Below are 13,233 nucleotides of genomic sequence, written 5' to 3'. Positions count from 1 at the left end.
AGGTTATGAGCAAAATGCAACAGCCAAGAACTGAGCATGTGGGTTCACTGCTACTTGAAGTATTAAACAACTAAGCTGCCACCTTCATTCTGGAATAACCACCTGATTTCCCTCACAGGGCAGGAAAATAGACTGTTAATCACATTAACATGCATACCACCTTGATTTTTTCCCACCCCCAAAAAAATTGTTTTCCAAAGCAAAAGTCACAAGCAAGTTTCAGACAAAATATATATATTTAAAAAAAATCTTTACAATAAGTCAGGAAACATAGGAGCTTGCATACAGTTTATTATAATAAGTCAGTTCTCAGCTCCCTACAGTTCAGATAACCCTGGTGACAGTGTTTACAACTTCTAATTTTTGCTTTCATAACTTTAAAGCAAACAATACATTTGAGTGTATTTTACTCTGTGCAAATAAGACAACTTGTGGAATCCTTCAGAAGAAATATCCAAGATCTGTCTGCAGAGGTCCTTTGTTTCTCAAAGATGATTTATGAGAGTTTCTGTTTTAAGATAAAGTGCTCCTGTCCAGCAGAACCCAAAGGCCTTCAAGAGTTCAGAGAGTAAGTTTAGCTCAGATTAAAAAAATAATTGGTCATACAAATTCCAGCTTTCCATGTCCGCTGTACATTCCCCAGTGGACTAGTGAAAGAATTTTGTCATTGCTGAGGTCTGAATGTCTCATTTTATCACAGGTCATGCAGCAGTTCTCGTGACCAGTCACAGGCACCATGCATTCCAAGTCCAGTTTTGCCACCTGCCCTTTTTTCGAATGATGTCCATGAAAACTATAGTGCAAACGGGAGAGCATTTGCTGTCGTTGATCTTGCAGTCTCTTGTTTTCACTCCTGAGCATCCGCAAGGCCAGCATGATAAGGAGCACCAAGATTAGCCCACCAGCTATAGGGACAGCTATTACAGCTGCCCTGAACCATAACTCTTTCGAAGAGGTCAATTCCTGCACCTTGGTGATGAGATTCCTGCTGTTGTCATGTTGATATCTGCTCCCTTGTCCTGCAAAGGGGAAAGATGTGAAGCTTATTTAGTATCAACAACAGGTTTATATATAAGCAACTCCTTTAAAAGCCACACTGACAAGTTTAAGGAGCCACAGCTACACACTCTGTAGTATCTACAGAAAATGCTCTTATAAAGAAAAATATCAGTTTCTAAGGCTGTTCATAATTTCTTACCCTAATAGCCGATTTAAATACGAACGCCAGTTCCATTGCTTCTTACAAGCAATGTCAAGTTGGCAAGACAGACCTCCGATATTAACACAGGCAAAAAAAAAGCTACTTGGCTGAGATGCTCCCCAGCACCCAGCTACCCACTTCTCCCTCTAGTGTGTCTACTTACACTAACAACTAAATAACAGTAGACATGCAAGGTTTTAACTGTCACCAGCCTGATGGCCAGAAGAGAGATTTCACCAAAGCTTCCTTGGCCTACCTGAAGTATCACCCCTGGAAGGAGACAAAACATCATGTAGTCCTCTGTAATTGCACATATCTTCATGACAGCATTCCAATGTGGACATGGTGGTGGTGCCAGAGTGGTTTTGTGCTTGTTTAGCTTGGCAGATATCAGCTGTGCTTGCAATAGAGTCCAAGCAGCCATGAGTAAGTGGGGAATGTGTATTCTGAGGATCAAGCAGTCTGGAGAAGCAGGCGCTAAGCTCAGATTTGCACATATAGCCAGTTGCAACACAGTGTGCAGCATCACAGTAGCATCTGATTTCACCTGAAAAAAATTGTTCAAGAAAAGTAAGAATTTAGTTCTTTAAAGACACCTCACTAGGTACTCTTCTTGGACACAAGCATCACACAACCAGACTCAGTGCCAGTTTTGGGGTATTCCTCTAGACTGTAAACCCATGAGAGCAGGGGTTGTTTCCTTCCATCACTGTACAGTGCATACCTGTTGTAACCTTAATCTCTGCAAATGCCTCAGGGCACTTGTTTTAATTACTATAGTCCTTTGAATTAAAGCAAGAACATTTCACTAAAACAGGGATGGGGAGGGGTGGGCGGGGTGGCAGTGAGGAAGGTCACAGTGGCTTTTTTTCCAGGGTAAATAACTAACAAGACCATTTTATAGCTGCTTCCACTTGCTGTCAGCAGTTGCATTAAACCACATATAAAATGAAATCCCAGTTTTAAAAGCAAAACACACTTTCAGTACTATAAGGAAGTCACATCTATGTTTTGAACTATTACTACAGGAACAGCATTCTATTTTTATAAAGGTAACACTTATTTTAACTGGGCACAAGCACACAACAAGAACACTAGGTTTGAATATTTGTGTGACAAATGAAAAAAAAAAATCAGAACTGCTGAATTGTTTATTACCTCTCAATACTGTGCCAAAATTTAAAAGGTTTAACTAACACCTTATAAAGCTATTAGTTAGAACCATTACCATCTAAGTCTCCCAGTCAGGAAGGTTTTTACTGTGTGAAACTGGGCAACTATTTGTAATTTCTCCAGAAAAAGAGAAATTCCTTAAGTAGCCATTCATGCAAAAAGGCTTTTTATCAGTATTATAAAACTGAAACAGCACAGTTTATAATTAATCTGTTACCAGACTCAATGTCTCTTAACTCAAATGTAAAGTTATTAAATGGAGTGAAATTGCAAGGCTAAAAGCTCCCTCTTGCCCCTCCCTGATTTTGCATGCAATCCAACATGCAGTCAAAAGGGGAAACACTAAGACTGAAAATCCTCTACCAGCTCTATGAAAAATCTCTCAGGAAACCTCAAAAATTTCTGAAGGAAGCGATAAAAAAAAGCTCCCTTCATAAAACTCTTCATTTTGTGCTCTCCAAACTGCTCTGGTACAAATTATGTGTGTCCTGTGCTGTAGGGAAGACTTACTCTTTCTAGGCAAGTTGGGACTCAAGAAATAATTCAATGTGCCATCGATCCAAGGTTTAGAAGGAAGCCAGATTTTGAAGCCATTCTTAGAAGAGTAGACTTAAAACTACTAACGTGCCTGGTGTACTTGCCATCATAGTGGCAGCAAGGCTTTCAAAGTCAACTGACTTTTCAGATGTCTTCCTTCTACAGTCTGCACTTCAAACAAATCAGTCTTCACATTTCCCTGCTGCTGCCCCTTACGAAGCTTTCTACTGCCCCATACCTAAAAAAAATAATTCTGAAATATGTTGAAAATCATGCCAACCAAGTTAGCTTCCCCTCTTCAGTCTACCTTAATACTTTCCCCAAAATGCTACTGCAGGCTCCAGGCCTTGAAGTTCCTGCTGCTCTTTAATAACTCTGCTTAATAGAAGCCAAATGATGGAGTGTCTCACTGTCTCCAGTCCAATTCCCTTGGGCTTTTAGACCAAGTAACCTAATTTTTCGTGAATTCATGTACACTGTTATCTAGCATGCTATGGAGAAAAAGACTCATTTTCTAATTATCGTATGTGAGATCTTCCCTCTGCTCTCCCTGAAAAAATGATTTTCATCATTTTCTCACTGTATGAGAGTTAAAAATAAGATGCAAAAGAAGTAACAGCACCAGAGCGGTCCTTTCATGAGTTTTCCCACAGCACAGGAAGAAAGTAAAACACACGTACTTCCAATTGTTTATACAATCACACTTAAAACTCTACATTTTATTGACCTAAGACAATCTTATAAACAAAAATCTGACAGGCTAGTCATCAGGTTAATTCAACTGCTTTTTAATTAAACCCACATTTTCGGTGGAACAGAATGGACTTTGTATTACTGTATTAAAACTGCATTTCTGTCAATTCATAACGTTTCTTCCTGTGCTATGCAAAAGGCCAGAAAGGGTATTTAGTATTTTGAAACAGTGAACAATGCCCTTCTGTTCCCTCCTCTTTCTTGTTACTGTATGTAGCTATTAAAGAAAAATGTCTGCTTTTAGTCAAGATGGCTACAGGAGAGACTGCAGGCTTCGCTTAAAGCTTTTGAAGTCAACAGCAGCCAGAAGTCTGTGATCCCCTAATTATATCATTATCAGGCACATAGTTTCAGTATCTGCGACTTCACATCACTCAGTCACTCCCTGTTCTGCCCGCTTTGATGGGGCCAGCGGGCTCCCCCCTGCACGCTGCAAGGGCTGTTATTTAGGGTTAATTACAGCCTTCTTTCTAGAATAAATAAATACGTCGCACATCATCACCGCGCTAACTTATCCCTCACCGCCCCCCCGGCGCACGGCGGTTACCGGCAGCCAGAGGGTCGCCCCTGCCCCGGGCGGGCGGTGACAGGGCAGGGCGCGGCCGCCCCTCGGCGCCGCGGGCTCGCCCGGGGCCGGTGCCGCTCTGACGACGGGAGCCCCCGCGCTGCGGGCAGCCGGCACCGGCGACCAGGTGGGCGCGGGGGGACGGGACGGGCAGGCGCAGCCCCGGCAGCTCCCCGCCACCGCCCGCCAACAGAGGCTCGGCGACGGGCTCCCGAGGCCCGCCCGCTCGCCACGGCCACGGCACCGGCCCCGCCGCGCCGACACCGCCGCGTGAGCGGCTCCCCGGGGCCGGCTCCCCTCGGGCACCAGGCCCGCTCAGCCGCCCCGCTTCCTCGGGCGCGGCTCCCTCAGGCGCCGGGTGCCCGCACACCCCGGGTCGGGTCCCCTCGGGCTCCCCCGGCCCCAGGTCCCGCGCCGCGGCCTCACCTCTGGTGAGCAGGACGGCCATGGCGCACAGCTCCAGTTGCAGCCAGATGAAGATGTAGCTGGAATGGCGATCCATTTACCCACCCGCCCGCACAACCGGCGGCGCGGCGCCGCTCGCCACAGCCCGCAGCGCAGGCACGGCCAAGCCGCCGCCGCCCGCTCCCACCCCGCCGGAGCCCCGAGGAGCCGCTCGCCCGCGGGCAGAGCCGCTGCGCGGCCACCGCTGCGGCAGGCAAGGGCGGGGGGCGGCGGACGGCCGCGGCGCGCCTTGTGCCTTGCACTCCCTGCTCTGCCGCGGCTGCAGCGGAGGGCCCGTCCCCAGCAACAGGCGCAGTCGGCGCGCACAGTGCAGCCCGGCGGGCGCTGCCTCGCTGACACGGCAGCGGCGCCTCCCGCCCCGTAAATACCGCCGGCGCCAGGCGCGGGCCGGGCCGCCGCGCCCCGCCCCCTGCCCCGCCCCGCCCCATTGGCTGCGCCGCTCGGAGGTGGGCGGGGCGCGCCGCGCCGCGGGCAGGGCCGTCGCCCCCCCCCCGCCCCCCCGGCGGCGGGCTGGGCCCCGCGGCGCGACTTGCGCTCCCGCCCGCGGCGCCCCCGGGCGGTGGCGGCGGCGGCGGCCCCGGCCCCGGCGGCTGTAAACCCCGCTCCGTTCAGTGATGGGCACCGAGCACAGGACCCCGGCCCCGGGCTCTCCGAGGGAGCGATCGCTGGCGGCGCGGAGCGTCCTCACCCGCCGCGTTACTTTCGGGGCTTCCCGGGAGGGTGGGCACCGCCGGGATCCGTGGGAACGGTGCCCTTACGGGGGCAGCCGCGCGAGTTTCATAAGCAAATGCAGCGGCTCTGGCTGCAGGTTTGGCGGAGCCGCGGTTAATGAATAAACAGCAAGACGAGCCCCTTGCGGTGGGATGAAAGGCAGAGGCGAAGCGAAAGGCGGCTGCACCCGCCCCCCCTGCGCCCCCTGCCCCGCGCCCCCGGGCCCCGCTCGCCACCAGCTCTGCCCGCTGGCCACCAGCCCGGCCCCGCTCGCCGCTCCCCGCACCCGGGGCTGCACGGGGATGCAAAAGTGTTGCGACACCCGGGATGCCAGGAGTTTCACTGCCGCCGGGTTTGGGTTTGGTGGGTTTTTTTTAGGGTTGATCTGTTTGGGGTTTTTTTCCCAGAGTTATGAAAAACCTACGTCTGGGCTCGACGGGGCGCGGGGCGAGCAGCAACCCGGCCAAACCCCGGCTGCGGTCTCCGTCCCCCCGGCCCACGCCGCCCCCCCGGCCCGGGATGCACCGTGCGGCTCGGGGGGTTCTGCGCTTCCCGCTCAGCCCCCCGGGGTCTCCCAGGCTGCTGTCACCTCCACGCTGCTGTCACGTCCACGCAGCAACGGCAGGCCCCTTAGCCCCTAGTCAGAGACCTTAGCGAGTGCACCCCCGCGGTACCTCTATTATCCCAACATTTCTTTTCGGAAAACAGCTCTTGGGGATGGAAGCACGAGGTGATGTTCCACCACGGGCTCTGACACAGGTCCCATGGGTCATGCTTAGTTTGGACAGTTCTCCTTCATGTGTTGGTCCTGAAACCAATGTGCCCCGTAGTTAAAATTTCTTTGCTAACTTAGTTTTCTCCTTTCTGTTCTCATTACGTTTTATAAGCCTTGATTTCTACGGCACTTGCACACCGACTGTTTCCCATTTATGGGCAGAATGCTTTAAATATTTGGGTCTGCAGCTAGTATTCAAGCTGTTGGACGATGTGTAGATAAGTTAACAGCAAAAATGGCTCTAGAGTTTTAATTTGAAATGTTTTGTGAGTCTTCAAAGACGTTTTCAAATCAGGACATTATACCTTGTGACAGAGACATTCCTCCTCTGAAAGAGAAAGGAGGAAATATGAAATCTGAGATTGGAGATAACTCCAGTTTACTTTGGCAGAGAGGAACAGACTGGATCTCGAGCTAATTAGTGCTAATGCCATCACACGTTATAATGGTTTTACTGTGAGTCTTGCGATTTGCATATGTATAAGATAGATACACATGTGCTGCACCGCAGCCTTTATACTTGTGTTATACATATTTGCACTCCACCACAAAGTAATTTTCTAATTCCTGTTTCTGTTTAGAAATTACAAAAACAGCCAGATCAGCCAAGCCATATCTCCCACTCTGGCACTGGCTATCAGACGCTCATTTGCAAACATACAAAAATATCATTCATTATAACTTAGAATCATTACAGCAGCATGTGCAATTCTGTTTCTGCTGTTCCTACCACTGGTGACAGGCGCATTTAGCAAATCTCATTTGTTACATGCGATACCGACAGACTGGAAATGGCTTTTATTCGTGGAGCCACATTACTGCACTAAGTAACATGAGAGACTCCCTGAGTATTATAAACATCCTGGCTGAGGGAGCATGGACAGACTAACCAGGAGGCAATGTGCTCCAGATCAGTTTTGAGCAGCAAATTCCATTGGCAGCTGTCAAGTTTGAATTGTGAGGTACAATTTACTGTAAAAAATGGCTAATTCTGTATGCTGCAGGCATGCTGGAAGTACCACAAGCAACAGAGGGGTGACAGGGATCACTCCCCAGCCTTAGCTCCCACCAAAGCAACTAACTTACAGACCCTTTTGGGAGCCCACGGGGCAAGGGTGTCAGGAAGGTTTGACTGACCTACCGTGCCTCCTCACTCGCTGGTACTCCGCTCAGGGAGCCACGTGAAGATTGTGTGGGGTCCTCTGACAACCCATAACATAAACAAAATAATTCAGCTGCTGCAGCGTTAATTCGCTTTTGTTTTAGAGGCAAGAGCAAGCAGGGCCAGATTGGCCTGTGAAAAAGGGACAGGAGACAGACCCAGCTCAAAGCAATAATAACAACATGTTCTGCAACCAGAAGGAATGTGGGATAATGACTACAAGGAGCCATCAAGGAAAGCGTCAGGAGCCCAAGGCCACATGACGTGTCTCCAGCAGCCATGGGAGAGCAGCCCGGAGCCTCCACTTGAACGGACTAAGCAGTCCCACATAGCACAGAGCTGCTCCCTCCCACCAGATAGGGTGAAGCCCTTTGAAACCAGCACCAAAGGACCTGGTTTCAAAATCAGCCTCCAGGCACCTCAAGGAAAGGGACTGCTTTGGGAGGCGTCTTACAGGAGCACGTTCCTCTGTGCATCAGCTCAAAACTCTGTCACAGATGCAAAACTTTGTCTTTAAGAAGATGAAATTAAAGGTCTTTTCCAACCTAAATGATTATATGATTTCATGAAATTGCCAACCAAAAGAAGGGATCCGTCCAAAGAACTGTCCAAGAGTCTTTGCAGGCCACTCAAGTGCTGGTTTGGTTCTTTTACTTCCTTTCACAAGCCAATAGTTGCAGTGCCAAGTTTCTGCCAGGAGGACTTAAGAACTGATGAGTCCTTCTGAAAGACCAATTCAAATGAGCATCCAAAGTCCTCAACTATTCTAGACCAAGACTTCTCCTATCAGGCAAGCAGCTGCTCAGCACAGAACCTGCTTTCCCCTACAATCATGTTCAAGAAAAAGCTCACTACTTTCTACCAGGAGCATGTGTGCCGTGCAGCCATGCAACACTCTCCTTCCCACTCTCAGCTGGTGAAGTCCCTCCGGTGAAATCCCAAACCACATCCACCACCTTCTCCAGAAGCTCTGTGTGCTTGAGAGCCCCAGCACAGGCACGAGAGGATGACTGGCATGAGGGGTTTAGGTCTTTCCTAGATCAAGGAGGAAAATAAGACAAGATAGAGGTCAACCTGGCAGCCTTTCTGAGTATATAACTTTGAGCAAGAGAAAGGCACCGCTCTGGCTCTGGAACCCTGCTTCAGAAAATTCAGGCTCCTCCCTTTGTATTTCTTCTCTCATGTATTCCCTTTCTCGCTTTCACATGAATTGGCGTTAATGCCTGCCTCTGCTGCTCCTGCCTACATTTTATGTGCTACTAGCAGCAGTGTGCCTGCAAAACTAACCAAATTAAGTTACAGCCTCAGCCTGCAGGTGCTCCAGATTTAAACAACTAGCCCTAGAAAAAGTTTGCAGTGAAAAGTAAGTCCTTTATCTGGCACCTTTGAACATGACAATGAATTCCTCACCCTTCTATAAGCTTGGCTGGCACACAGGCAACTCACCATTTCCCCCAAAGGTTTGGATGTGACCCTTCTGCCTACCTCTATCAAACAACAATGTTAACGCAGTATTCCCTGCTTGTTTGAACCTTTCCACAAACATACACAGACACCCAAAAAAAATTTAAGCAAAAATAAAATGGATAACAGCTGCAATTTGGAAATCCATTCTACATTCACCTCTGTAGTTAAGGCGTCACAGCAGCCCTGTCCTGGGGAAACCCAAATTCCTTGGGGAAGCTGAGGATTTGCATGTGCACATTGGCTTTTGCCAGTACTGACACGTAAGATGCTGACTTCACTAGCAAGGAAAGGTTAGTACAGCTACACTGTTGTAATTTCAAATTGGTGTCAAAGGAAACAGTCACACACCATATCCATTCTTTTTTGCAACTTGCAATTATGATTCAGCTGGGAATTTCTCATTTGGAAGTGAACATGAATTTAAAAGCATTTGGACTGTTTAAAGCATCTTTGGAGCAATATTAATCAGAGCAGTTTGGGTTTTGTTGATTGCTCAACACTAGCCAACGAACAACTTTCTTTTTCCAGTTATTTTGCTGGCATTTTGGATATGATACACATAAGCTACCTCTACTCAATTACCTTTATTTATGCTGATTATTGCCTTTAAAAAATAATTAAAGCTTAAGCTAGCGTAGCTATGCTTAATACAAAGCCCAGGGGGCAGGGAACATAATATGACTCTATGCAATTTCTTCTGCTTGCTACTTCTGGGGCTGGCCACGGCTTTACCGAATCAAGTAGCCATGTCAGGAGGTAAGACTATGCAGAGCCCGAAGCCTGGCTCCTTCCCCAGCCGCTCCCTTGTGGCAGTCAGGCTGCCGGGCAGGTTCCCGCAGGAGAGTAACTCCCAGGGAGCTTCGTCCCCCGTAACTGGGGCAGTTCAGAGAGGTGGATGGAGGCCGCGCACTACACGCCCCGCTCCCTTCCAGCGGCAATTCGCATGTCCCCAGTGAAACTCAGTTACCTGCAAACCGGAGGAGGGGAGCGGTGCTCCAGAGATGCTCAGTGATACCAGTTAGCAAAAAATAAATAGGAAACAAGGCTGGGGTTTGCTTTGCAGGATCCACCTCCCCATATATCATCCAGGTGGCACCAATCTGCATCTCCCCAGATACAGGACATGATAAAAAGACACTTTTTAAGGGGCCCAGAAAGTGAAGCATTTCCTGCCATGCCCATCAGTTTACCTTTTTTCATTTAAAACTAATCCTCCTTCCCCCAAAACGAGCTGCCCTCCTACTCCTCCCGATCAATAGGACGATTTGCATTTATCCTCCTGGAGGCATCACTCCTAGGACCGGGGCCAGAGCGATCTAATCGATAGGGGGAGGCTGGAGCAAGGCTGGAGAAGAAGCAGCAGAGAGATTCCCCCAGGGAGAAATGCAAAACACTGGAGAGAGGCAACAATTATTGTAATTGAAGGTAATGAGGCCGAGGCGCCAGCTCCAGCTCTGCTTAACATCATTCAATGCGAAGCGAGACGCGCACGTCGGAGACAGCCCGCGCCCGGCCGGCCCCGGCGCAGCCCAGCCCGGCTCCCGGCTCCCCGCCCGCAGCACTGCCCCGGGCCGCCGCTCGGCCTCAGCCCCCGGCCACAGCCCCCGCCTGCTGCGGCACGGGTGCTCCGGGACAGGTCTGTCTCCTGCGTTGTTGGCTCAGCAGCACTGAGGTTGATGCGTTTGGGAGAGTCGCTCTGGATCTGACTGGTCTTGGGGTCGCAGAGTCCTCCTTTTCCTTGCTATAGGTGGGTGACTCCCGTGCCTGTAGCACCTTCGGTGTGTTTATCCTCCCCGTGCACCGAAAGTCACACGCTCAGCACCGACTCACTCAGCTAAAGGCAAATGTTGTCCTGTTCCGTGGCAGGACAACAAATTGATCCCCAGACCCTCAGCCCTCACGCCCCCCTTGCTGCCACCCCGGCTCCCCGCAGCCCCCCGGTGCACGGAGAGGCGGGGGAGCGGGCTGGCCGGGAGGGACGGCTCGGGGGAAGGATGCTGCGGAGGCGCTCCTGCTGCCCTGGGGCTTTCCCTTCTGACCGCCTGGGCACGGTGTAGGTGTCTCTGTCTCTGACACTGCACCTGGCCTGCACGCTGGTTCTGGAGCCGAGCTCACGCCAGCTTTGGGCAGGGTCGTCTAAGGAGACACCACCGCATTTTCGCCTTCGACTCCTTATAAGCACAGAGACCCCCCCGGCAGCTCCGGTAGACGGGGCGGGGGGGTGTGTGTCTCAGCGAGCCGCCAGCACCGTGACGGGCTTACCCAACCCTTGCGCAGGAACGGGGCCGGGGCCGCCCCGCAGCCCGACGGCCGGTGCGGCGGCAGAGCCCCGGCGGGGCCGGGCTCCGGGCGGCGGCTCCCGGGCTGGCGGGGCCGGGCTCACCGCGGACACGTCTTGCCCTCTGCTGGCAAAGCCAGCCCTAGCAGGGAGGGGCCGGAGCCCTCCCGTCCGGCCAGCCCCGTAACCCGCCCCGTGTGAACGCAGGGCTACGAAGGTGCTAGGCAGAGGTACGGCTGCTTTTTGAACGGGACGATGCAGCTGCCTGCAGGCGCAGCGCTGGGTAATCCCATTGCCAGAGCAGCTAGAGCGGTGCAGGCCTCGGTGGTACGCAGGGTAGTACACAGGGCTCACGTCAGCTCCTTCCCCCGGCCGCATCCTGCACCCAGGAGTGATCGTCCAGCATTCAGCTGTCACCTAGTGAAACGTCCACGTCAAGGTGTTACATGTCAGAATTCATAAACCGTACCTAAAAAGTCAAGCACCACCTATCAGATCTGAGTTATCAGGTGTCTAGAGATAAGGTATGGCAAATATTAGGAATTCACTTCAGATCCCAAGCACAAGAAAGCATTAGTTATGTTCTGACACAGCATAGCATGCACGCGGGAGAGGAGAGCTAGTGCTGGAGTCATGACAAGATCAAAAAAAAATCCTAGAAATTGAGCACCACTCTAACAGGACAGAACATACAGTTCAAGTAACATTTATTACAGGAAGCTATAGTTTGAATATAGGACATGTAGTGAAACAGTCATGTTGGCCAGTCAAACCAGAGCCTCTTCTGAAATAAAAGAGCCTATTGCCTTTCCAAGGAGACATCTCAGGTTCATATTTGCACATGCAAGAGAGACTGTCCACCAGGGCTAATCACAGATGTCAGTTCCTTGGAGGACATATACCCAGCAGTCAAAACCTGGGATGCTGCACAGGGGATGCTCTGCAGGGTCTGGGGGCTATGCGAGGGTATTCTCTGCTCTTGCAAATAACAATCAGCAGCAGCCCCTCCACAATGGCAGCTCTAAGAAGCTTTTGACGCAGATAAAGAAACTCTCCAGTGACATGTTACTCAATATTAGTCAATATTTATTGCTCAACCTCTATTTTCTGAGCCACATATTTCAAAGCCAAATGCCAGAGACAAGGCCTTCAATGCAAGTCGGGATAGCCTATACACATTACAATAGCCCAGAGTCTCAACTACTTAAGTAGGAGCACTCTGCAACTTTACACCAAGCTCCAGTTCTGACAGGCATTTGCAAATGCAATAGAAAAGACCAAAGGCAGAGCTAGATCTCAAAGCAAGGACCAGCATCTTCAAGAAGATGGATATGTATCTTAATAAGACCTTAATAATTCAGCCCTAGAAATATGCCGTTTGAAACAGAAATCAGCAGGACACCTAAGCACAGCCGTGCAGTAAGAATAAAACTTTAATTCTCACTTTACGGCAAAAAGCAGGAGGGACAGGAGTATTTGTGACATGATGTTGCGTGAGTCGGTAAAGGCTGTGGACTAGCTTAAATTCTAGCAGCGTGTGGTGGTGGGCTCTGGGCTGGCCAGGGAGGCTACAAAGGGAGAGGGTGGAGGCTTCCCTCTGGCTCTAGGGCAGGAGAGACAGCTTGTAATTCTGATAACTAGGAGTCAGAAAATTGTTAAAAGGGCAAAAAGCAGGGCAAAGGGAGCTGCAGCAAACTTTGGCAAATATGCAACAGGCTGGAGGCACTGAATGCCGCAGATGCCGAGTAGGGCAGCATCTGAAGACCCAAACCCACCATTTCTGGTGGGTTTAACCAGGGAGGGTAAAGGTGGTCAGCTTTCTGCCAGCCCTCCCTGAGGGACTCTCAGCCTTGTGGCAGGGACTGCAGAAGGGATCACCCATCCCTGCCAACCACAGCCTGTCACTGAGGCAACCAGGGAACAGGTTTGAGTCCTGCCACCCTCCAACGGAGAGGATAATCTCAGACAGAGGAGACGGATACGCAGCTCTTGCCATGACATCTCAAGATGCTTACAGGGGTTCATCTGTAGGAGCACTGCCAGATCAAAGGCAGATCAGGCAGGGGAACAGACGGATGGAGGGAAGCAGGGTGTTGGCAGAAAGTGATACCAAGTGGAACAGAAACTCAAATTCCTCACAGTCCAG

General features: G+C 50.6%; 1 protein-coding gene across 1 annotated transcript; it reads right to left on the bottom strand.

The window, feature by feature from the left end:
• Positions 1–217: 217 nt before the first annotated feature.
• Positions 218–5,038, bottom strand: BAMBI (BMP and activin membrane bound inhibitor). Its single transcript, XM_055806245.1, has 3 exons — positions 4,656–5,038; positions 1,458–1,748; positions 218–1,019 (listed from the first exon to the last, which is right to left on the bottom strand). Exons 1-3 carry the CDS (start codon positions 4,729–4,731, stop codon positions 601–603), a joined length of 786 nt encoding a protein of 261 aa, XP_055662220.1. The 5' UTR covers positions 4,732–5,038; the 3' UTR covers positions 218–600.
• Between the last annotated feature and the right edge of the window lie 8,195 nt (positions 5,039–13,233).

This window comes from Falco peregrinus, chromosome 5 (genome assembly GCF_023634155.1).
Source record: "Falco peregrinus isolate bFalPer1 chromosome 5, bFalPer1.pri, whole genome shotgun sequence".
Lineage (NCBI taxonomy): Eukaryota > Metazoa > Chordata > Aves > Falconiformes > Falconidae > Falco > Falco peregrinus.
The sequence above is the reverse complement of the archived record's forward strand: the minus strand, read 5'-3'. Positions and strand labels throughout refer to the sequence as shown.